The sequence below is a fragment of the Carassius carassius genome, chromosome 42, assembly GCF_963082965.1.
Source record: "Carassius carassius chromosome 42, fCarCar2.1, whole genome shotgun sequence".
Lineage (NCBI taxonomy): Eukaryota > Metazoa > Chordata > Actinopteri > Cypriniformes > Cyprinidae > Carassius > Carassius carassius.
The window spans coordinates 22,583,794-22,609,309 of NC_081796.1; the positions used below are offsets into that span (position 1 = coordinate 22,583,794).

A 25,516-nucleotide genomic window follows, 5' to 3' on the forward strand; every position below is an offset into this window, starting at 1 on the left:
TTTTTTTGTCTAGTAATTATTTATAATTAGCTTGAAGGATGCCGTACTGAAGGTCTTGTTGGAGTCCCGGGCCAATTTTAAGCACTCAGTCAGGACACCAGAGCATGTGCTAATAATTCTGACCTCACTACATCGCATGAGGTCATCCATGAGACACTGGGATCTGCTGTCCCTATGGTAATCAAGGACAAATCGCTCTGTAATGCAAACATACAGTATTTATTTGCAATTGTCCCCCGAAAGAGAGAGTGAAATGAAGACCATGAAGCACATTTCATGTTTTCTATGATTGGCTGGAGGCTGGCAGCCATTGAGATGCTTAAGTTCTGTAGTTTTTCTATAATAATAGGTACAAACAAACACCAGCTCCACAAATTGGAGTCAAAAATTACATCCCAACTCTAAAAAGTTTTCAAAATTGTTTTTGAAAGAAGTCTCTCATGCATATCAAGGCTGCATTTATATGATAAAAATACAGAAATATTAAATAAGTAAAAATAGTACTATTGTGGAATATTGATACAATTTATACTAACTGTTTGATGCAAAGCTGAATTTTCAGCATTATTACTCCAGTCTTCAGTGTTTCATGATCCTTCAGAAATCCTTCAGATATGCTGGAGACATTGCCACAGTTCTTCTGGATTGAGTCTGTCTTGGTTTGTTCTGTTTCTTCATGTTATTCCAGACAGACTGATGAAGGTGAGATCAGATCTCTGTGTGGAGCATTGGCTGTTGTCAGACTCCTTATGCAAACAAAAATCTCACTGGAATATTACAAATAGTGTATAGTGTACATTATATATTCTACATATAGTGTACAAAGTTGCAAAGTTCCTGCTTGCAGGAAAATTTTGTGTTTTGTAGTTAGGGTTGTACGAGGTGAAATGTTTGGGAAACGCTGTGATGTTTTTTACTCTCTTGAAGCACAGTTGAAGATTAGCCACCTGTTATAGATCCAACTCTCTGTCTCTCTCCCAGCAGGCTGAACCAGGCCAGAGCTCTACCCTGCCTCTCTTTAACATCCAGATCTGTCAGTGAGCTCATCTTTGGCTTTCATTTGTGTGCTCAGCACCACTCGCTTCTAAAACCTCCACGCACATCTGGCGAGATATAAAATTCCATCTATAAATCTCACAGGAAAAAGAATGGACTTTATAAGATACTGTGCTAATTTATATGAGACGTTATAAAGCTTATACTCCTCACACTTTTACCAGAATCTTTAAACCTCCTGTTATGCAGCCATCTGCACTCCACACACTGTACTAACCCACTAACCACTAGCTATGCACATTGTGCACTACTATCATGTGCAACAGACTACCCTCAAATACTATTCATCACCCTTAAACCCTGCAATCAGAAATGGCACACTGTCATACTATTTTAGTAGTATGCAGTATGCATTTTGTGCACAGTGTATAACATTTTCTGTATGCATAGAATAACTGAAATGTGTATTATATTTGCCAAAATGTGCAGTGTGGAACCTGACACTGCATGGAATGTTTGTCATCTTTCAGTGTGGTAAATGAACTGAAAGCAATATCAACCATAGGCCATCAGTGTTGACTTTTGAATTATTATTTATTTATTTATTTATTTATTTATTTTTGCATTTAACATAAAGTCACAAGTTGTTAAAAATAATAACAATAATAACATAAATATTAATAAATGGATAGTATCCACTATACTGCTTTGTATGCAGTAAAAAGTATAGGTGTGCAGCAAAGTGTGTCAAGACTACATGGAAAAACTCAATTTAGAAGTAAAATGTATTCTTTTCATATGGGAACTGTACTGTTTAATGCATACAAAATGTGTCATTTTGATACAACCTGTAAAATAAACAATATATATATATATAATATATTTTACAAATAAATGCAGCCTTGTATGGAGAGCATAAGAGACAGACCCCATACTTTTTAACTGTACGTACTGTCCTGTACATTGCTCATAATTTTTTAGAACTTAACATTGACACTTCAAAACGTGGAAAATATGTATAATATATAATAGTAGTTTATGTAGCACAGCAGGTTTGGATTTCAAAATAAAAAGAGGCAGCAATGTTTCATTCAAATTTCAAGTTTACACTTTAGTCTTGGCTTCCCATTTTCTATATGTTCATTGGAAAATATAGCTTGAGCTTGTTGGATTATCAGTCTAATGTAATTTTTATCATTCTGAATTCTCATTTACTCTCCAGAATTCTCCAGCTGACCTCATATGAATGCATTCAGTGGCAGCAGTGGGGATCTTTACAGCTTCGTGGATGATTTGGAGCTTCAAACATGAGGGATGAAATGTGACAGAGGGCATCAAGTTGATTTAAAGCAGTTGGTGTCTGCGAGTAGCTGGTCAGTTGTATTCAGGCGATCAATCCATCTGCCACCCAGTCCCAGCAGATCTACCACTTTGTGCTGTCAGTGATGGTTTGTTCCACAACATTACGTACTCTTTAAGAGACAAATGTGTGCGAGAGACATTTATCAAGAAGGGAAGATGTGAAATGAAATGCACGATGTTGTGTACTTTGCACCATGCTGAGTTTCATCCATATCTGTCTTTACTTTGCCACTTTTTTTTCCATCTCTTGTTTTCTCTCACACTTGCTTAAAAAACAAAGGAAAGTTAATGTAGTGCATCTACAGGATGCATTTTTTGTTTTGTTAGTTTTTTACATGTGCTTGATGTGGTCATGAATTTCCAACCTGTCATGATATGTCTATGAATCCCACATAAACAAACACAGAACCTGTTGTAAACCATCCTGAGTCATCAGGCTGTTGGACATGCTTAACACAAGTGCCAAATTAAAACAGTCCACCAATTAATGTGTTGAGAAGCGAAACGCTGCATTATAAACAAATCAAATAAACTTTTTCACTGGATGAAGCATTATTATTATAGATTATGGACTCATATTTTGGCCTGCACTGATGGTTTAAAGTTACGCCTCAATGATAGATTTTTTTTCTTTGCTTTGTTTCACAAGACATTAATTAATGTACTGCAGTGGTGTGGTTCACTTGTGGATTATTGTGATGTCTTTATCAGCTGTAAGGACTCTCATTCTGATGGCACCCATTTACTGCAAAGGATCCATTTGGTGAGCAAGTGATTTAATACTAAAATTCTCCAAATCTGTTTCAATGTAGAAACAAACTCCACTAAATGTACATCTTGGATGGCCTGAGGGTGAGTACATTTTCAGTAAATTTTGGTTAAACTATTTTTTTTAAATAAGGCACCTCACGAATGACAGATCGGCAGAAACCCAGAGCTTTAATTTCTCCAAAGGTCAGCAGGTGTGCATGAATATTTTAGACTTGTTCAAAATGATTGACACATCCATTGTTTTGTGTAAAGAGTTCAGTTATCTATCTCACATATGGACTGTGCCATCGAGGCATCCACCTGCCTGAGAGACAGAAAAGCCCTCAGGGTTCATCGAGGTTTTAAATATGCATCAATTGGCATTTGTGTCGCTGTAACAAGGTGGCATGTGTTGTCATTTTCCCTCATCAATCACTTTTATGCTATGTAATCTTCATATCAAGCACATTCTGAGACCCCTTTGAGACTCTCACAGGATGCAGATGTGCACTAAATACTCTTTCCTTTTCAGAAAGTTGTTGATGTTGAGATGTGTGTTTTTATTTATTTATTTATTTTTTTATAAATCATTCAAAATCAGTCACTATAGCTACTGTATGTTTTGATGTTAGGAGGCAGTAGGCAACGAGGCAACTTACAAAGTTTTTGAGCAGGGCTTGTGTCATACTGTATCAAGTCCACTTTCCTTCATCAGAAGCCCCTCCACCACCTTCAGTGTGCTCTCTGAATGCAATCCCATCCTGTAGAGAAGGGTTGGTTATGTCTTTGAATGATTTATTTGTTACTAATGACATCTACTGTAAAACTATTCTCTAATAGGTGACCATCTGTATAGTTAATAAACTGAGCAGTCAGTTTCTAATTCGCTGACAGATTAAATACTGATATTCCACTTTTCTTTAATTATTAAGTATTAGATAATATAATGATATTAATAATATATGTATATCTGAGTGTGTTTTATCAGTTTCTCTCTTTTATGATGCATATCATTTTAACCTTCATGTGTTTCCTGTGCACTGTGTGAGGTTGTCTAGGTGAACGTCTGTCCGGAGTTCCCTTGTTTCATTTGAAGGAACATTTGACCTGCTTCCCAGCTTACAGTAACTCATCGCTTCCAGTCTGACAATGCCAAACTGCCTTTGTTTTTTTGTTTCTCTCTTTATTCATCTTTCTCTTCCTCCTCATTTCCAAAGAACACCTTTTAAACCGGGCCTAACCTTTAAAGCCACCAGCCACCGTGTCCATCCTCCCATTCTGTCTACTCAGCAAAATGGTTCAGAGGCCACAAAAGGAAAACAAAATTATCTCCTTTGGAAAATGTTGTTGGGCCTTGGCTGATGTGTTCGTTCTGTCTGTTTCTGTAGTGCACACAAACACAGATGACTGTTAGCCGTCTCTTTTGCCTGCCGACAGCGACTGGGAACGTCCTGCTTCCATGAGCTGAGTTATCTTTCCTTCTGTAGCCGGAAAAGAAGTGGAGTGAGGCGAAGGGAGTGTTGGAGGGATTTTAGAGGAAATTTGGAAACACGAAAGGCTTGTAAGTGGAGGGCGATAATGAATCCAGAGGTGTGGAGAACAGGCGTACGGGAAAATGGGTCATGTGGGAGATTCTTGTAAAGCTGATGAAGATTGAGTTATTGAAGAATTATCATTATTGCTTCTCAAGGGGAACGTTAGTGCTGTTATGACCGCCTGCAGAGACCAAAGCAAACGTAGTCACAGCCTGCAGTCTCTGTTTATCAGGACTGCGTTTATTTTTGTTGGTATCTTTGTAAAGTTATGGAATTTCTTGATTTATAAGTAATTTTCTATACTGTTGTTCATTCGCTTTTAAAGAGATAATATTATCATAATGTGTTCAGAATTAATAATGTGTCGAATAATGCTTGTTGTGATAATTAATATGCATACAGTAATTTATTTACTGTGTATATGTGCTTGACCTATGAAAATTGCCACTGAAAATAAAATTAAGTATTCTAAAAACAATATAATTGTTTATTTCATTATTTTCCCCAAATAAACCTTTTGTGAGAATCACCCAATACCCCTTATGTAGTTGATTTACATTTAGTTAGAATTTAGTTTTTTTGTTGTAGACATATATACATATACATATGTATTGTATATATATAAAATGTTAAAAAAAAGAAAAAAAAAAGCATTTTAGGGTGAATGCAGTAGTCAGTAGACCTGAGCACACTTGAAGCACCTTTCACACACCTGCGCCCGTTCTCACCTCATGTTTGCGGTTGACTGCAAATGATCATAACTGATGGAAAACTATGCCTGGAAAAAAGACATCAGCAGTCCAGCGCCGAGAAAATAAAAAGTTAAAAAGCCCAAGATGATTCCCTTGTATCATTTTCATGTGTGTTCATAATCCTGTGAAACTTTTTTGTCTGTTGACTTTAATAATGTGTTTTAATGTCGGTAATAATTTCATAGCCACCAAGCACCTGCCTTAATATTCTCTCTGAGTTTCCATGTTCCCTTACAAAAATTAACTGTGGTTTAATTACAAAAAAAAATACAAAATAAATAAATCATGGTTCTTGTAGCCATGGTAAACACAAATTAACCATATTTTATTTTATTTTATTTCTTTTTTATTTATTTTTTTGTGGTAGGCCTAATAAAAACAGACCTAAGTCAACAACAGCCTTTAAAATGACTTAAATGCATTATATAAAAACAATGAGGCAAATAAATAAATAAATGATTTGTTAATTGATAACCAACAACACCGTTACAATATATAATGTAATACAAAATAAATAAACAATTTACAAATGCCCGCAAAAGGTGCCAAAGGCCTGGTAATTGCTGTCGTAACACCTACAGGACTATCAAAGCCTTGTTTAATATCGACCAAACATTTAATATATATATATATATATATATATATATATTTGTGTGTATGTATAAGTATATACAAAATAATTAAATGTATCACTATCATTTCACATCCTGTACTATAATATTACTTTAATACAACATTATCAATGGTAATATTGAAGGGGTCACCCCATCAAGCTCTTGCTGGATCCACTCCTCTGCTATCAATGAGAGGAACTTCTGTACTTCCGCAACAGACAATGGAACTTTGTGGTTGTTAAAAAAAGGTGCGCTCGTTCAAAAAAGTTGTGTTCGATCATTTGCTGCCTGTGCTGATTTAAATCTAGCGGTTCTTTTGTGTTTGTGTCACAAGTTCAGTGAAACAGGTTGTGTGACGATTCTCTCTGGCCAATCTGTGATCACCAGTGTTTACACGTCACGTTTTGGTAAAGGTATGGTTCACTAAAAAAAGTCCCAGGTACCAGGTACTGTGCGCAGTGGAAAACCCCCCCAAAAGTGAACTGTACCGAGTCTTACTGAGCCGTACCGTGCCGTACCATGCAGTTGAAAAGTGCCATTACATAATCCTCAATACTTAGATCGCCTTGTCGAACACACATGATTTGTGTGACTAGATTAATTTTTGTTGATCTGGAAAACTCACAAAGTTGCAGGGTCTATGTTAAGCCTGGGACACTCGATAAAGCTGCTGGATCCGGGTGTGGCTCAATATTCTGTAACGGAGGGGAGGCATGACAATGGAGATGGAGTAGTGAATCCAAGTGGAGGCTTTTTTTCAAAGGAGTGGTCAAATCAGGCAGGATCGAAAAAACCAACAAACAGATACAATCCTGGGTGAAACAAAAGAGTAATCCAATAAACAGGAAATGATCAGGGAAGGAAATAACCAATCAAATCAAGGTAAAGAGTCCAAGGTCAAAAAGCAAGGCAAGGCAGGTAGAAACACAGAAAAACACAAGAAATAGGAAAATCCATTAAAGTACTTTGTTTTAAATCGAATGATATAATACTTCATCTTATTATTATTATTATTATTATTATTATTATTATTATTATTATTATTATTATTATTATTATTATTATTATTATTATTATTATTATTGTTATTATTTTACTGTGTTATGGTAGTCTTTGGTCTTTTTTAGGAAAATAACTAAGGAGAAAATAAATGTAAAAATGTAATTCTGGATCCAAGGCCACTGAAAAAATGGGCAGTCAAAGTTGTATTTTATTAAGTCATTACATCTAATATAGTCCCTTAAATGACTGTGACATCCACATTATTATTTAATGTATAAAGAAATAAATTATTTATATTTTATTAAAAAAATTTAATGATAAAATTATTTAATATAATTATTAATTAAATTATTAATTGTTTGAGTTTTATGATCAAATAATAACAAAATTATATTTTTTATTTAAAAATCAGAAATCAGGAGCACAACAAATATAAGTGAAACATGTCACACAGAATGATAAATACACATAGTAAAACTTTCTGCTTTGATGTGCACATAAATCAATAATGATTGAACTTCAGAAAACGAGAAAGCAGCAAACTGATAAACAGGCTTTTCACTCTTTTAATAAATTTAATCAGTGACTAATGAGGCGATGAGTTAATTCTTATTTTTCGGACATTTTGCCTTCCCACAAACTGACAAACATGTCAGGACCCATCCACACAGTTTACTAATATCAGAACTGACAGGAGCCGCAAAGTTCTTGGACAATGCTGACGTATCACATCTGCTGGTAAGCAAACATGTTGAAAAATGTGTTTCCTGTGATCATCATTGTGTTTCTTGTCTTGTCAGGTGTCTGATGTGTGTAAAACACTTTCCTGATTTATCATCCTTCCTCTCAGAACTTGCAATTAATGTATTTCCAATTAACAATACATCCTGGAGTCAACTCAGCTGAACTCAAGCCTTCAGAGACCACAGCCAATTCGAACGCAGCTCCTCATGCCCATAACAGTTACCTAGCATGTTCATTATCTGCTCAGATTTGCATGAGGTAATTGGTTGTCTGTCATAGCTACGTAATGCAATTGCTCATGACTTTATTTAGAAGAGTTAGAGATCATCTACAAACAGGCAAGCTATATTTAAATACAAATGCTGAATTTGGATTGCTTATGGAAGGATTTTCCGGACTTTTTTCAAATGGAATTGCAAATTGTATTTTCATTTGCGTTTACAAAATGTGGACGCATAAATTGTGACATAATCCAATTGCAATTGCAAATCTTGCATTACCGTTTGCATTTTTCTTTCGCAATTTTTTGAGTGCCAAATTTCAAATGAAAATTTGCAAATGCATTTCTCATGTCTTACAAGTTATGAGCCTGTCATATTTAAATAGCAATATTAATTACCACATTTGCTTTTTCATTTTATTGGGCGTGCTAGAATTGGGATGTGATGTCACTCACAGTCGACAATAATAAACAATTATTAATAGACGATTTTGCGGAATGTTTTGAAAAATGGAAGTAATCGGTTAAATTGTGCCAGACATTTTGACACTCGCGCAGCAAGTTGACGACAGTTCATACGGTACAGATTTCCTTTTACTCAGAAGCCATTGTAAAACTTAACTTCTTGAGTTGAAACAAAGAGTATCTGTAAGTTGAGTTAACTCAACTTTTTAAGGCAGCAGGTGAACTTTCGTTAATAAGTTTAACAAACGTGAATTGTTTTACAGTGTAGGTATACATAACAATTACAATCGACAACAGTAATATTTCCATATTTCCACTAAACACAAAGATGTTTTTTTTTCATTAGCCATGGGAATTGTTAATGAAAAGTCCACAGTAGAATTTAGCAACCTTCACAGCATAAAAAAAGTCCAATGCTGACTTAATTTCTCCCTCATTTTACCCTCTCTCTCATTTAATCCCCATCAGTGGTCCCTACATGTGCTCCAAACAACATAATCTGTTTCAGTTTAACTCACATCTACGGCAAAATAATAAATCTGGACTGATCTGGATTTTGTCTTTTTCTCCTGTTGTGAAACATATTAGAAATAAATCAAGCCGCTTGTCTGAACATCAGGTGGCCCGGGTAGACATATTAATGTAATTTACATGAGCACCACATGAGATTCTTGATGACTGCTGACCAGGTCTCATTAAATTAACGTGATAATGTTCCATTCTAATTTACAATTACTCCCTACCATCAAAATGATGTTATTGAGCTCTGGATCCACCCTGCTGACATTGAAAATCAATGATGTAATGTTTGCTTGAGCTCACGAGAGGTACAATTAACTGATCACATTATCCTAAAGAAAACTCATTCCAGCTAATACACTGTTTAACTTGGTCCTCTGAAGGATTCACAGTGAACTCAAGGAGTTGATGATCCGTGCACTATTGGGAAAATCACTATTACGGTTACTCATACTTAGGGTTGAGGATTTGAACAAACCCCTGGAAGTGTCCTGAAAGTATTTGAATATGTATGTATATATATATGTCACTGCAAGATAAAAAAAGAAACAAAGAAACAATGAACACAGTCCCTAAAAAGCATTCTATCCATCTGTTCGCTCTTCCCTTTTATACTGTAATGTATTTTATCCCTGCATATTTACTTTATGGCCATACATTCCAAGAATAAAGAGTTCACATGACTCTCAAATAAGAATTGCTCATTAGAAGTTACAGCAGTCTAGTGCCCCACAGGTCTAAAGCTGCTCATTTAATTTCATCTCTATCATTTCTCTCTCTCTCTCTCTCTCTCTCTCTCTCTGTCCTTTAATTGCTTTCTCTTCCTAGGTCCTCTCCCTGTATCTGCTCCCTTGACTTTAATTGTACGGATATTTCTGGCTATGGATTAGCATTGAGTCTGAGCCCTGATCAAATTATTAAATAGTTACCAAGTTTTTTACTCTGTTTTTGAATCTTGTTTTCTGACTCTCAAAATGGCAAGATATAAACTCCGAATCGCATGATATAAACTCGCGATTTTAAGAAGAGCCTGAATTGTGAGATATACACTTGATTTTAAGAAAATGTCCGAATTGTGATATAATAACCTTGCAATCGCGGTTAAAAAAGTCAGAATTGTGAGATGACAATTCACAATTACAAGTTTATAACTTGTAATTGCAAGATATGAGTAAAAAATCTAAATGACCTTCTTCTTCTGACCGGGTTGGTAAGTTGGGGCCTCGGATCGGCGAAGGTCGGCTGTCGTTCTGCGTCAGGCCTTCTGGAGTTGGTGGTGGGCCACGTCCCAGACCCTCTCACTCTCCCAGAACCAGTAGTCGATGGGGGGGCATCCGAGGGTTCACCTGACCAGGGGAAGAGTGGAGGTTGGTAGCCGAGTACGCACTGGAATGGAGTGAGTCAGGTGGTAGGTTGTCGCAGGGAGTTTTTTGCGTACTCCGCCCACCCTAGGAACTGGTTCCAGGAGTTCTGGTGGCCGTGACTGACAGAAGGTATGGATGAAGCGTCCAATCTCCTGGACCTTCCTCTCCGTCTGCCCATTCGACTGTGGATGGTATCTGGAGGACAGGCTGATGGCCACACCTAGGAGTGAATGGAAAGCCTTCCATACCCGGGAGATGAACTGAGGACCTCTGTCCGAGACGATGTCTTCTGGGATGCCAAAGTACCTGTAGACATGGTTAAATAATAACTCGGCCGTTTCCATGGTCGTGGGCAGACCTTTCAGGGGGAGAAGATGACATGACTTAGAAAATCTATCCACTATGACAAGAATGCAGGTATTATTATCTGAAGCAGGAAGATCAGTAATAAAATCCACCCGGTGTGACCACGGGCGATTAGGGATGGGCAGAGGATGGAGCTTGCGTGATGGTAAATGGCGTGGGCTCTTGGAGATGGTGCAGTCTGTACAACCAGTGCCAAGAGATGTGTGAGCGGAGTGAATGAGTGGAGTGCGCCGTGTCCTTGGAATGTACTGGTGTCCCGGTGGGCAACCCGGCGGGGTTTTGGTAGCAGGATCGGTAGGAGGGAGGGTCTCTAATTTACCTCCGCCGGGTTAAGCTTCCGGGAGAAGAAGGCGCATGGGTGGAGGTGACTGGGATTCCCCTGCTGCTGAGATAAGACCGCTCCTACTCCGGTAGTCGAAGCGTCGACTTCCATGACGAAGAGTCGGTCGGGGTCAGGATGAACCAGGAGTGGAGCGGTCGTAAAGGCCTCTTTGAGGGCGTTGAAGGCCTCTGTGGCGGCTGGAGTCCAAGAAAGTGATTTTGGTTTGTTTCTGAGGAGACTAGTGAGAGGGCTGGTGATGGTACTGTAGTTCTGGATGAATAGTCTGTAGAAATTGGCAAAGCCAAGGAATCGTTGGAGTTCTTTGATGGTGGTAGGAGTGGACCAATTTCTTACAGCGTTCACCTTCCCCTCGTCCATCCGGATGCCACTGCTGCTGATGTTGTACCCAAGGAACTGCACTGAGGGCTGATGGAAGGAGCATTTCTCAGCCTTGAGGTAGAGCTGAAAGGCCCTCAGGCGTTGCAGGACCTCCGCAACGTGGCGTCGATGTTCCGCTAGGCTCCGGGAGTATATGAGGATGTCATCAAAGAAGACGAGGACGAACTTATGGAGGAACTCCCGGAGCACCTCATGAATAAAAAAACTGGAAGACAGAGGGGGCGTTAACAAGTCCATACGGCATCACACAATACTCATAGTGGCCAGTAGGGGTTATGAAGGCAGTTTTCCACCCGTCCCCCTCTCTTATCCGGATGAGGTTGTAGGCGCTGCGGAGGTCCAACTTGGTGAAGACAGTGGCACCACGGAGATGTTCCAAGGCAGCTGGGATGAGGGGAAGTGGGTATCTGAATTTAATGGTTATGTTGTTGAGAGCCCGATAATCGATACAGGGTCGTAATACTCTGTCCTTCTTTTCAACAAAAAAGAAGCTCGAAGCAGCAGGGGAGGTAGATGGATGAATGTTACCCTAGGCCAGCGCCTCCTTGATGTATTCCTCCATGGCCTTCTCCTCCGGAATGGAAAGGGGGTAGATCCTTGCTTTAGGCACTGGTTCACCTGGCAGCAGATCGATGGCACAGTCCCACCGCCGGTGTGGAGGCAGCTTGGAAGCTCGTTTGGGGCAGAAGATGTCACTGAAGGGGGCGTAGCATGTAGGGATGGAAATGGATTGGTTTTCCACTGGGCTCTCTATAGAGGTAGAATAAACTGGAAGAGGTGCAGGGGAAGGTTTGGCTGGGACAGGACAACCAGAGATGCAGCTCTTGAAACAGGAATCGCCCCACTTCAGGACTTCGCCCGTTTTCCAAAAGATGACAGGATTGTGCTGCTCCAACCATGGGTGCCCTAGAATGACGTCAGCGGTGGATTCCTCCAGAACCAGCAGATGGATCTCCTCGTGGTGGAGTAGTCCGGTTTGGAGGGAAATGGGACCCACACTATGACGTACACATCTTCTACTCAACGGCCTGCCGGTAATTGTGTGGACTTGGTAGACTGACGGCGTTGCCGTGGTAGCGAGTTTCTGTTGACGGCAGAGGGCGCCAGAGATGAAGTTGCCGGCTGACCCAGAATCGAGGAGGGCGGAAACTGGAAGAGAGATGTCAGCGGCAGTAAGTGTCACAACAGTGGTGAGTGGTTTCATTTGGTACTTTGAAGGGAGAATGGCACTCACCATGGGACGAGGAGGACGGACGGGGCTGCACAGGCATAGATTCTGGGCCAGCCGTCTTTGTCTTTCAGCCATCGGGAGTCAATATGAGTCCACTAGCATGGGTTCGCTGGCTGGTTCTGGGGAGCTGACGGCTTCTGGTCGGCAGAGTGGCAAGGTGGAATACGCCTGGCCCTGGTGCTCTTCTAAGCACGACTGCATATGGGTGACGAAGCAGATGGAAAGCTGGATGAACCGTTCGAGCCCGATGGTGTCCTCATATGCAGCGAGATGTAACCGCACTCGAGGTTCCAATGTCTGATGGTAGGTAGTCAGTAAAGCCTGTTCGTTCCATCCACTGGAGGCCGCTAGAGTCCTAAACTGAAGGACATATTCATTGACAGACATTTTTCCCTGTTTGAGGTTATATATCTTCTCACCAATTAACGAGTCCCAAGCTGGTCTGCCAAAAACTTCTCGGAAATGGTAGATGAAGCTGGAATAAGACTGGATAACTGGGTTATGTTGAGTCCATATTAAATCTGCCCACAGTAGTGCTTTACCTTGCAGTTGAGAAACTACAAATTCTACCTTGGATCTCTCGGTGGGGTATAAGTGCGGTTGCATCTTCAGGACCAGCGAGCATTGAAGGAGGAATCCGCTGCACTCCTCCGCCGAACGAGAGTAGGGCGCCGGCCTGGCCATGGGACTGGCATGAACGGAAGGTGAGGAAGTGCTGGCATCATTGACGGAAGTGCTCGCTGGTGTTGTGGATGCGGGTTGAGCAGTGAGTGTCCTACGGAGTGCATCGACCAGATCTTGAAAGGGGTCCATGAGGCTCATGCTTGTGCCAAGCGGTGTTGGTCCGGTCTTCTGTTACAGAATACCCGGGAGGCTGAGGAGTAACAGAAAGATACTTTATTAAAGCACAAGCAGAGGAGCGGGTAGTGCTGGGTAGAGTGATGAATGGCAGTGATGAATGGATCAGTAATAGCAAGGTGAGGACGTCAGAGGAGGGAGGTGTACCACACACACGCACGGAGGAGACTTGGATCTTCGGGGAATCGCTGGAGAGAGGTAAGTAGAGGTAGAGTTAGTCCTTAGAGTTAGCATTCAGGTAAGACCTTGTCGCGAACGAGACCGGACGCTGACTAAGTGCGTGTGCGTGGTATTTATAGTGCCGATGTGATTAGGTGGATCAGGTGGAAGTGATTAGTATTCAGGTGAGGGCGTGCGTTGAGAATGAGTGGAGGTGGAACCTGGCGTGTTTGTAACACTAAGGCAGTTGCATTAGACAGTATCTAAATGCATTCCAAAGGTGCAAATGTGACTGAAATATTCAATGACTTTGTGCAATTTTTTAAAATGGTTTTATTCTGGTTTGTACATATAATTTAATATCTAACCTAGATGATAGAATATTGTTTTAGTACAAGGACAATATAAAAGCCAAGTATTTAATTTTGGAAACAACAATATAGTTGTTGTATACAATGTTTATTCTATACATTACAATGTTTAATATTTTTCTCTCACTTTCTCACTTGGAAGTCCCTTGCATCAAGAAGTTGAAAAACCCTATCAGTATACTTACTAATACAGTATAACATAATAACAGGTGATATAAAGTGCTGTTTTAAGGTTTGGATTTCTAGTTGTTTCTCTCTTACATTGTGTTTTCAGAAAGTCATTTGTAAACTCGTCATCTTATTTTTGGAATAGCTTTGCTTAAAATAGCTTTCTTAGTTGCTTCTTTGTTCTAAGAGTGACAAAATTCAGCAATTGTATTCTACCCTGACACAAACAAAAAGAAATGCTGACTCCATTGAGTGCTATTAATTGCTTTCCTATTCGTTCTGCTGATCTCCCGAAGATTAGATTGTATCTTTGTCAGACAGCGGTGTTATTAATTATCATTCCACTGCAATTTCAGTGAAGGAAGTTATATTTCTGAGAGATTCATATGAAATACAATAAGAGCTCTGGATATAACGTGCATTAGAAATGAAATGCGTTAACCTGTTTAGGGCCTGTTTAGACACTCTACAGCTATTGATTTTTGATTGGTTGAGTTAAAAAAAAAATCTATAATTTTCAAAGATTATTATAAAGATAAATGTGATCTTGATGTTTTTCCACATGCAGTGCAGCCTCAGACACTAAATAGCTGTCTTGTAGCATTTTTTTCCTTCAGGTTTAAAATGACAGGAGATTACTCAGCCCAGTTACTTCCAAAACACCTCTGACATGTTTGGAAAGTGTTTAGAAATCACTAACTTACAAGTACATGAACTCTTGGTTTATTTTACCCCCAGGTGTTTCAGAGCCACCAGGGAAATAACGAGGAACACACCTGCTGAGAACATCAGCTGAAGATGAAACTGACTCAAATATTTGTTTCTAAGGTACTACTTTTTTCAGTGAGTATCTTACATGTTGTTGGTCTGTTTCTCCCATAAAGCTTCATATGGCTTCAGATTTCTTGGATTATAGTGCAGAAGTGGTGTATACTGCTTTTTAAATTTGTAATTCGAATCTTTTCCAAGATTCCAAAAGATTGTTTTTTTTCTTTGTTTTTTTTTTTTTACTGCAATTCCACAGAAAAATCAACCTTTCAGTGAACCATTTTTTTCTTAGTGTAAAGAACATTTTAATCATCTAAAGAACTGTTCTCCACTATAAAATAAACCTTTTCTAGAATGGAAATATTCCAGGAATATTAAAGGTCCTTCATGGAACCATAGGTGCCGATAAAGAACATTTATTTTTTCACAAACGGTTCTTTAATAATGGTTCTGTATTATCATTGATTCCACGAAGAACCTTTAACATCCATGGAACATTTCCATTCCACAAAAGGCTCTTTTTAGTGAAAAAAGGTTCTTTAGATTATTACAATTGTCTTCACACTAAGAAAAAAAACTGTTCTATGAAAGGTTCTTTGGGGAACCAAAAACCTTTATTTTTTGGTCAATATGAACCTTGATGGAAAAGAGCTGTGTGAAAATTCCTCTGAATTCTCCTTATGTGTAGAAGAAAGAAGGTCATACGGGTTTGAAACAGCTTGGGGGTGCTTGATTTTTTTTTGTAGTACATTTTTAGATCACCTCATTATTAGTTTGTATTCTGTCCTTTCATTCATCCCTATAATTCAAATTTTTTCCACCATCATTCTTTTTTTCCCTCTCTGTCTGTTCTAAGTAAGCTAAATGTTTCAGCCGGGGCCGTCTCTGTGACAGGTTAAATTAGGCAGAAATGATCACTCATGGGAGCTGAGGGGATGTGGCAGGATGTGTAAAACAGACAGAGGAAGAATCCCAGTACCTGGAAACACATGCCGTGTTCTCTAGAAAGACAGCTGATGTAGGCATTAAATGTAGTACTTAAAGCACCTCCAATTATATAGTGTTTGTGTTTGGCTGTGTGCCACTGATTAATGTCTCGCAGTCAAGTGAACCATGCCGTGTATTGATTAGTTCCCAGAGAACATGTTTCCAGCCTGCAGGCCTCCAGTTAAACGCTGATCATTAAAGTTACAACAAAGGTTAGAATCATTAGCAGGGCCACATGCAATATTGCACAAGTCTCTGAGTGGACTAATCAGTTACTGGTTTATTCAGGTTTTCTTTTCTAGTGCATTGAGTAAGTCACTAGATATTTAGGATGTTTAGACGTAGAAGGTGTCATTGAGTGCAAAATGCTTGTTGTGTTTGAATTTTAAGGGGGAATCAGTGAGTGGAGTCTGTGCTTTGTGCTTGTTTAGGCAAAGTATGATTGATGATGGCAGAACGAATATAGAATTATACCGAATATAATGTTCCCATTAACAATCATTAACAAATCATTTTGCATAAATTATGTATAAATATTGCTTTTGTGCTTTAATTTAACGGCATTTTGAAAAACATTTTTAAAAACCATATAATTTTGAAATTTCTATCTATGTTCCTTAAATAAAGTTTTAGAGAATCTTGCAAAAACAAATCCCAAAACTGCACCCTGTCAGCTGATTAACCTGATTATGCAATTAGCACATGGTTGAAGGTATATATTTTAAATAATTAATAATAACTGAGTAACAAAGTAATGTGCTAAAAGGGTCAGTGAGCAAATCTTTTAGCTGAACGGATTTAAAAGAATTCAAAATGGTTATCTTGCTATTTTGTCAGAAAATGTCTGAACATTTGGTTCTCAGATCAAATGATGAATACATAATTGTCAGGAAATTAAAGAGATCAATTTGTTGCACTGCATTGGTTGATACAGTATTCTGCACAGCAGTCTATTTATTGTATTGCACATTTTGGAAAAAGTAGTAGGTCATGCAGTTCATCATTTTCATGCAAAAAAAAAATTGCTTTTTGGTAAGAGTAGTACAGAAGTATGCTATTTTGACAGCGTGTGTTACGTTTGTGGATGGAGGCTATAGGCTATGCTGTCTGTTGGTAGTGTGTGGGTGTTTGCTGTTTCTCTCTTAGCGATATTGTGATATTTCAGAAAACTCAGTAAGGCGTGGAGACTAGAATGAACCCCACGGGCAAGTAAGTATTCCAAAAAATGGAGCTAATTTCTTCCTGCAGTTCGAATCACTTTAGCTGTATGACTAATGAGGATAATGAGCTCTCACTGCAGCTGTGGCTCCTAGCTGGGCTGCAACCATGCACACCTGCCTGGACACTCACAAAGACATTATGCATCAATGTTTGTTTAATGTTATTTAAAAGAACACTAAGCACTTTAATTTAAAGGAGTTTGTTATTACAGCAACATATGTACTGCCTATTTAAGTCCAACACTTACATTACGAAATAGAAAGTTTTCATAAAAATGCCTTTGAAAAGATTTGGCAACATCTTGACAAGCTTATTATCTTCATTTTTATTGTATTTTTTAAATGTTTTATTCAGAAGTAGTACTCGTGTGTGTCTGAATATTATTTATGTATTTTTTTAGCAAGATTTTTATACTTTTACGCATTATAAAATGTATATAAAATGCTTTATAGTTTTGAATTTGAATTTGATTGATATATTTAAAAAACATTTTTGCATAAATAAATTATATTATATTTTATGTTCTCATATAAAATATATTATAGTTTTGGAATTTAATTTAGTTTTTATCTCTATTTTGTCAAAGTTTTTATAGTTTGTTTTTTTATAGTTCGTTTTATGCTATTATAATCTGATTCCATTTTTTTTAATTCATGTTTTTATACTTATTTTTTGTTCTCATATACAGCTTTTTTATAGTTTTGAATTTAGTTGTTTATTTCAATTTCATTTATTAATTTATTTTACATTTTTTATTTAGTTTATTTATTGTCACATTATCATTACATTTATTGTTATGTTTACACTATAATCCTATTTTCCTAGATTCTGTATACTTTATTTAGTTTTATTTTTTAATAGTAACCAAAATTATTTTAACATTTTTTCTTTATTGTGTTGATTTTTATTTTACTTAATTTTGGAGTCATGAAAATTTATTTTAGCTTAGTTTTTCCCATTTTAGCACAGCTCTAAAAGTGCAGCAGTAGTGAAGCGATGTTTGGACTAGGAATGATCCATAATGAATAAACCACAATGGACTGAAAAAATGAGGAAACATGGTGATGGTACAGGTAGATGAATACAAAAATGCTCAGGGGAAATATGTTCAAATGAGTTTATTGATCAATGAAATGGATCGTCAACAGATACATCACAAATACAGGGATACAGACAGAATGAAAAAGTATAAACATGATTTTCAGACTTCGTTTCTTTCCTTCATTTGGAATCGTTTAACATAATCAGGATGGCAAGATGATACACATGACAATGAGGATGACTGAGATTAGCAAAGATGCTAATGAGTCCGAGGAACTGACGTTAATCTGGAGAATAAATGTTGCAAAGCCAACAAAAAAACACATCTTTGCTACAGAAACTGTAAACATGAATCAGGGTCTAGCACCAACATGTAGCCGATGGGCGGCTCGACCTTTGACACCTGACTGGAGCTTAAGGCCTTCACAGAACACACAGGAGATAAATCCAAGCCCTTTAACATGCTAAACTACGAATTCATGCACCATCTCGACTAGTGCTACATGAGCGTGAATACATTACTACTGCACAGACCATCATCAAATCAAGTGTAAATCCATAATGTCTAAAATAATAACAGCACCAAAAGATTACAGGATGACGCTCCCCAGTGTAGGTCCAGTTAGCACCACAAGTTCTGTCAGTTAGACAGAAAACGCTCAGAGAGAGACCAGACTCACTGCTCTTCCACCAAACACACAACAACAGATCAGCTTCTTAGTGAATTAAACACACGCGCTGCATGATCGTCCGTTTGACATTTTTATCACAGCATGATCAACTAGTACGATTTTTTTTTTTTCTAAGATTAAATATTTTGTTGCAGTTTAAAGGGGATGAATTTAGAGACCAACTTCTCAGTGAACATTTTAGAACATTGAGTTTTAGCATGATCATTTGAATTTTCAGCATTCTCTGAGGAGTTGCATCTTCAATTGTATTTATTTCACCACTGATTGCATCAAAAAACTAATTCACCACTTTTAATAAAATTATAGTCAGGTGAATATATTATTTTATACTACCATTCAAAAGTTTGGGGTAAAATTATTATAATTTTTAAAATTATTATTATTATTATTATTTTTTTATATTTTACAACACTGAGTAAAAAAATAAAATAAAATGTAAACTTTAATTCAAACTGTTTATCTCAAAATTGACTTTTTTTCAATTATGAGTTTATATATCATAATTTGGACTGTTTCTTGCAATTTTAAGGAAAAAGTCTAAATTGTGAAAAATAAACTTGGAGTTCCTCATTCTCTCTCTCCATTTTGAATTTACATCTCACAATTCCCTTTTTTTCTCTTTTTGCGCCAAATAATAAATAAAAGTAATTGCGACTTTTCATCTCACAATTTCTCACAATTCTGAGAGAAAAATTCAGAATTTCTGAATAAGAAGTTGCAATAACCTTTTATTTATTTATTTTTATTCTGTGGCAGAAACTGGCTGTACAGTATAATGTAATTTATAATGTCACAAAAAAATTCTATTTCAAATAGTTTCAATGTTTTGAACTTTATTTTCACTGAAGAATTCTGAAAACAATTCTCACGGTTTCTACAAAGCATTTGTGGGCTCTTCAGCATCAAATCAGCATATTAGAATGATTTCTGAGGGATCATGTGACACTGCTTTCAGCTTTGCATCACAGGACTATATTAAATTTTAATATATATTTAAATATATTTTTTTTAACAAATAATTACAAATCTTAAATTGTCATAATATTTCACAATACTGTTTTACTGTATTTTTTATCGTATAATTGCAACCTGGGTGATAAACATTACAAAAAAACCTTAACCCAAGACTTTTGAATGGTAGTGTACATGCAATCAGACATTTTTAGGCTTACATTTGACCCTAACTAGTCGACTAGTCATTCAGACGACCCACAGAGTACTTGAATTTGAAAATATGTCGTTTTGCACATACCTATTAGCAACATTGTTGGTCAGTTTAGAGTAATTCACAGATCATTTACCGCTTTAATCTCTCATCTTAGCCGTTATGTTCGCACTAACCATGGCCACAGTAGTTTTGCTGAGCTACTTTAGATTTGAATTGGAACATAGATGGCAATTGGATGCCCAACCTGACCTCAATAACCATGCCAGCGCTCCGACAGCCAATCACAATGTGCATGTGCCCCGGCTGTCTCTGTTTACTTTTGCGCTTAGCGAGTTTTGAATGCCTCTGCCCACCGTCATCTCATATTTTATGCTCTGAATCTTATCATACTAGCTAAATATAACCACAGGATACAAACCACCTTTATGATACTCGATTTTCTGTATTATTTAATGATTGCCGTTTCATACCAGCTGTTTAAAGCTGACTTTTGTTAGATCTGCTGGGATTCTGGGAAACGTTCAGATGCACTCATGTGAATGCGTACATACACACGTATACACAGTGAGAAAGAGAGAGGATAGAACCTTTACAAAATATACTGTGCATGGTATATTAGAGAGAAATACTATGGTACTTTTAAAATATACCATGGTACAGGAATTCATGTGTCATTGTATTTACATGGTATTTCAAAGAACATGGTACATGTTCTTACTACAGTGGTACATAATCAGAATACCATGGTATTGCCATGATAAAATATCCAAAATACCATGGTAGTACCATGTACAGAATAGTAAATGATATAGTAATCATGGTACTATGTTCAAAATACCAGTCCCATGGTAAAATGATCAAACGGCATGGTAAAATGTCCAAAATACCATGGTACCATGTTCAATACCATGGTAGTAACATGGTAAAATTTCTAAAATACTTTAGTAGTTTTCATGGTGCTGTTCAAAATACCACAGTAGTATCATGGTACCACGTTTAAATGTCATGGTAATTTGTCAAAGAAAGTAAGAAAAGTACTGCGGCAGTACCATGGTAATACCACAGTGTTCTGATATATTCTGTGGTACTACTAAATGATTACCGCATTAAAATACTATGGTATTACCATGATATTTCTGTTAGTTGAAAGAGTAGATGTTTATATTTTCCCAGATTGAATATGCATGTATAGTAAATCTGAACAAAACTCTTAAATGCATTTTAATCATATACTGATTAATTTATTAAGTCTGTCAGGACAGTTCGTCCCAAACCGAGTCATAAAGTACATGAATTTGAAGAATGACCCTTTTTTTTCCACTTTTCTTCATAAAACAATAATAAAAAAAAAAAAATTCCAGCATCAATACAGACACACATTCAAACACTGCTTGCCAAAAACACACATATGGTTTCCTTCAGATCACATACTTTTTTTTTTTGCATCTAAAGGAAACGTGCCAGATGACAGCTTTGGCACTTTAAGTACCACTTTAAAGTTGAGGTTGAGGCAATTTCAAATGTGCAAAAAAAATGAAACAAACATAAAAAAACGCTAATGCAAGCAAATAACTGTATGTTCGAACATCTGTTCGATGCAAAGGAATGATCTAGAGTCAGACTGCAAGGCATGAACCGAACTGAAAGTTAAAAAAATCATCCAATCCAATTTGCAGAAACATCCGATCGAAAGCAATGGTGAAATGTTACATGATATACGGTATCCTTGATTTTCTTCTCGGTTAATAATAAAGACACAGGACTGGATGTGAAGGCTTGCATACACTTTGAATCAAGCGCTGTCCTGAGTTGCTCTGGTGGTTCTGATTCATATGTCAAGGTTATAGGATCCCATCCAGATCTAAAAACAAGGCAGTCCGAAGGAGATGGCATGCTCGAACAACAATCTTTTGGTAAAAGGGACAAAACAAATTATCAAATCTCTGTCCGTGTAAATAAGACCAAACGAGTGAGAATAAACCACGAGAAATGGTTCAAGCACTTCCTTTGCAGTTGCAATTCTACCGTCGGACAGAACAAAATGCAATAAAGTATTCATTGTTGCAGTGGCTTGGTCTGTCCTCTGTTTTGACTGATATGTTAGGCAGAGGTTAAGGAGTCCCGCCCCGTTTCAGCGGCCGGGCAACCCTGCAGTGCAGCCCCAGGTGAAAATGAGGTCGCAAATCGATCTCAAAGGGAGCAAAGCAATATTGCACTGCTGTTCTGACAGGACAAACAAAGCGGTGCTTAAAAACCTACAAATAAACAAAAACATAAGCAAACACAATCCATAATTAAGGCTATTAAAAATATTGCAGAATAATTTGGCCCCTGTTTTTTAAGACAGACTGCCACAACAGTCAAAACGTCCCCCACTACATATCATTGCAAAATATTTAGAGCAGGGGAGTAAAAAAAAAAAAGGATATATATATATATATATATATATATATATATATATATATATATATATATATATATATATATATATATATATATATATAATGTAATGTAAAAAGAAGAAAAAAGATCCTCTTTGGAGTCTTTATTTGGTTTGGGATGCTGTAAAGGGAATTGTAAATATTACTGTTCGAACATAAATAGATTGGATCCAAGCGAAAATTCAGAAAGAAAAAAAAAAAAGAAGAAAAAAATGATCCTGCAACATTTTCATAATTTTTTTCATTTTTCTGCGTTGCATTTGTAAAACCTAAAGTTATAGCAATCGGCGATATCCACATCAAACAGTGGCACTAGACGGCGCAATGCACCGTGGGATCCTTGCAATCCCGCAAACCTCCTACAGCGGGTGCACCGGGGCCAATGGGACAAGAGAAGAGAGTTTTGGAGGGAAATGCACACCTCGTCTCCAAGAGGGGGAATCAAAGCAAAGGCCCTCGCTGTTCACCTTGAGCGAGACACAGGTTTAGAGCCAAAGTCCGCAAGTTTAGGGTGTTTACGCCACTGTGTCTTGTGGCCGTGTGACTCACACCCACTCCTGCATGGAGCGTTTGCAGTACAGTATGTGTCGGGGCGTCCCCTTCCTCTTGAACTGAAATACAGTGTAGATCAACACCAGCAGGCAGAGCACCAGGACGCAGGGAATGACGATGGCAATGGCTTTGACCGTACTGGCTTCACTGTCCAGTTTAATCACAACATCCTCATCCTCAGTTTGCTGCATGTCAGGGTCAATGGGTGTGAGGTCGCATCCCATGAAGTCCTTGAGGATGGAGCGAGGGTAGCCGGGTTCCACTCGCAGCCTGTGGTTGTTGAACTTCCAGTACTCTTTGTCCTTGTAGAAGTAAGTGAAACCTACAAACCATTGACATGTGGAGACATAAGTAAGTTATTTTTGTATCTATATTGGATATTTAATTGTGCATGTTAGTTTCCACCTATTTAGCTACTCTATTAGCTTTTGTAATATTTTAAAATATCACACATATATTTTTACGTAATTATACTTTGCCATATTTTAGCTTTTATTTTAGTTTTTTTAAATCTAAAAATATATTTCCTATAATAAATTGTAAATATATATTTACAAATATGTTTTCTATCTCATATTTAGAATATATGTATACAGGGTGCGATTTGTGAAAAAAAACAGAGGGGGGATGTTTTGAAACATTTTAATTCATAAAAATAAATAATGAGAACATGAACTAGATGACGTCATGAGCTAATTAGCATATTTATGACGTAAGTGTGTCGTATTGTATTGCCTCCCTATGCTTACATACTGCAATTTAATTTAGCCATTTAATTAAATTCTCAATAAAACTGTTTTTATTACTATATTTTAATGTTTCTGTTGTCAGACAACGGAATGAATATTACAATGACTGAAACGCGGTCCATTAAGAATACATAACCAGCTCTCAAACATTAATCTGCACTAATGAAATCAAATACACATACGATAAAGTCAGTGGTTGTGCTGTGACTGATGTGGGCTATACTTGCTTGTAAAATAGAGTTAGAAGCAACAGAATATATCTATATTTTTTTACCTGAACGTGCTGTTCCTCTCTGCACTCGCTGAACACAGCAGATGCAATGAGAGGCTCGTGCTCGTGCGGCAGCACCAGAGAGTCTCAGAGACTAAATAATGATTGTCCAAAAAGTCGCTAGATTTGTCGCTAGTCGCTTTTTAAATCTAGCGACAAAGTGGCCAAGTTGGCAACTCCACTGACCAGCGGACCGGCTTCAACCGTCTTGGAAGTGTTGATAGACTATTACTTGTGAGGTGTAACCAGGGTTCTAAATTAACTTTTTTGATCACCAGCCAATGTGGCTGGTAACTTTCTAAAGTTACCAGCCAATCAGAATTTCCACTAGCCATTTTTTCCCCGGTAAAAATAACAAATTATGAGTGCCACTGAATGCATTTGATCATTTTATTAACATTGTTGGCATGAAAAACACATATAAAGTACAGTGCATACAACAAAATACACACTGACTCAAATTTAAAATTATTAGTTCCCACCACGAAATTGCTTGTTTTGTTTTTTCTTTCGCTAACTTACATGCGGCAATCCTGACAAAGCATTACGACATTCTTGTGATCAAACACAAGCCATTCATGACCCGTCAGCCATTTGGCATTAAATTTTCTTTTCTTTGTTTCTCTGTCCGTAATACAGAGCCCTGCACGTCACCTGTAGGAGAAAAAAATCAATCCGTGGCGACGGTTTTGCAATCCGTCCCCTCAGTTTATAAACCGTACTCACGAATTCATAAACTGTTCCTTCGGTTTAACAAACCGTGCCCACGAATTCCCAATCCGTGCGCTCAGATTTTGTAAACCGTACCCTCGGTTTTTGAATCCGTACTCACGAATTCATAATCCGTGCGCACGCTTTCGCAATCCGTTCCCATGGATTTGTAAACTGACACGCATTTGTGGCTCCGCCCCCACCGGCAGATTCATTTCTGTTTATTAAAGTGTAACTAAACCCCTGCTCAGAGCCTGACTCCACCCACTGACAATATTTGAAAAATGCTGAAAAGTGGGCAGATCACAGCGGAGATAGAGCGGACGAACCGAGGGCGGGGCTGAGCGAGTGCGGCGTGATCCTGAGACTCGCAGTGACGGATTGATTGACAGCTGCTGTCAGAGACGCTAAAATGGAGAGTGACTGTAGTGACGCAAGTAGCTTTGCAACAGAGCGATCATTTGAAGTAGAGGACTTTTCTCCCCCACTTTACCTGAAGTGGAGGATGTCGAGGTGTCTGTTCATATTAATTCGAGCCGCTGGCTCAAACTGGGGTCTTAACTCCCGCACTGCGTCGCTTTTCAGCGCGAGCTGTGTGGAGAAGCCCATTTCCACCTCCATTGCGTTGGAGAAGCAATCCCGTGTAAAACGCAGTTTGCACACTCGAGCTCTAGGCGGGAACTTGCAGTCTTCCAGGCCAAATGCATGCAACCACTGG

The 25,516-nt window shown here is 37.9% G+C and overlaps 1 protein-coding gene across 2 annotated transcripts in view; it reads right to left on the reverse strand.

Annotated features, from left to right (window-relative positions):
* Window positions 1-22,578: 22,578 nt before the first annotated feature.
* Window positions 22,579-25,516, reverse strand: part of LOC132124227 (matrix metalloproteinase-16-like) — a 70,786-nt gene continuing 67,848 nt past the window's right edge. For both annotated transcript variants that reach the window (XM_059535148.1, XM_059535147.1), the window contains one exon: window positions 22,579-23,389. In XM_059535148.1, coding sequence (XP_059391131.1) covers window positions 23,061-23,389 — 329 coding nt within the window. In that variant the 3' untranslated portion in view covers window positions 22,579-23,060. The remainder of the gene's footprint in view (window positions 23,390-25,516) is intronic.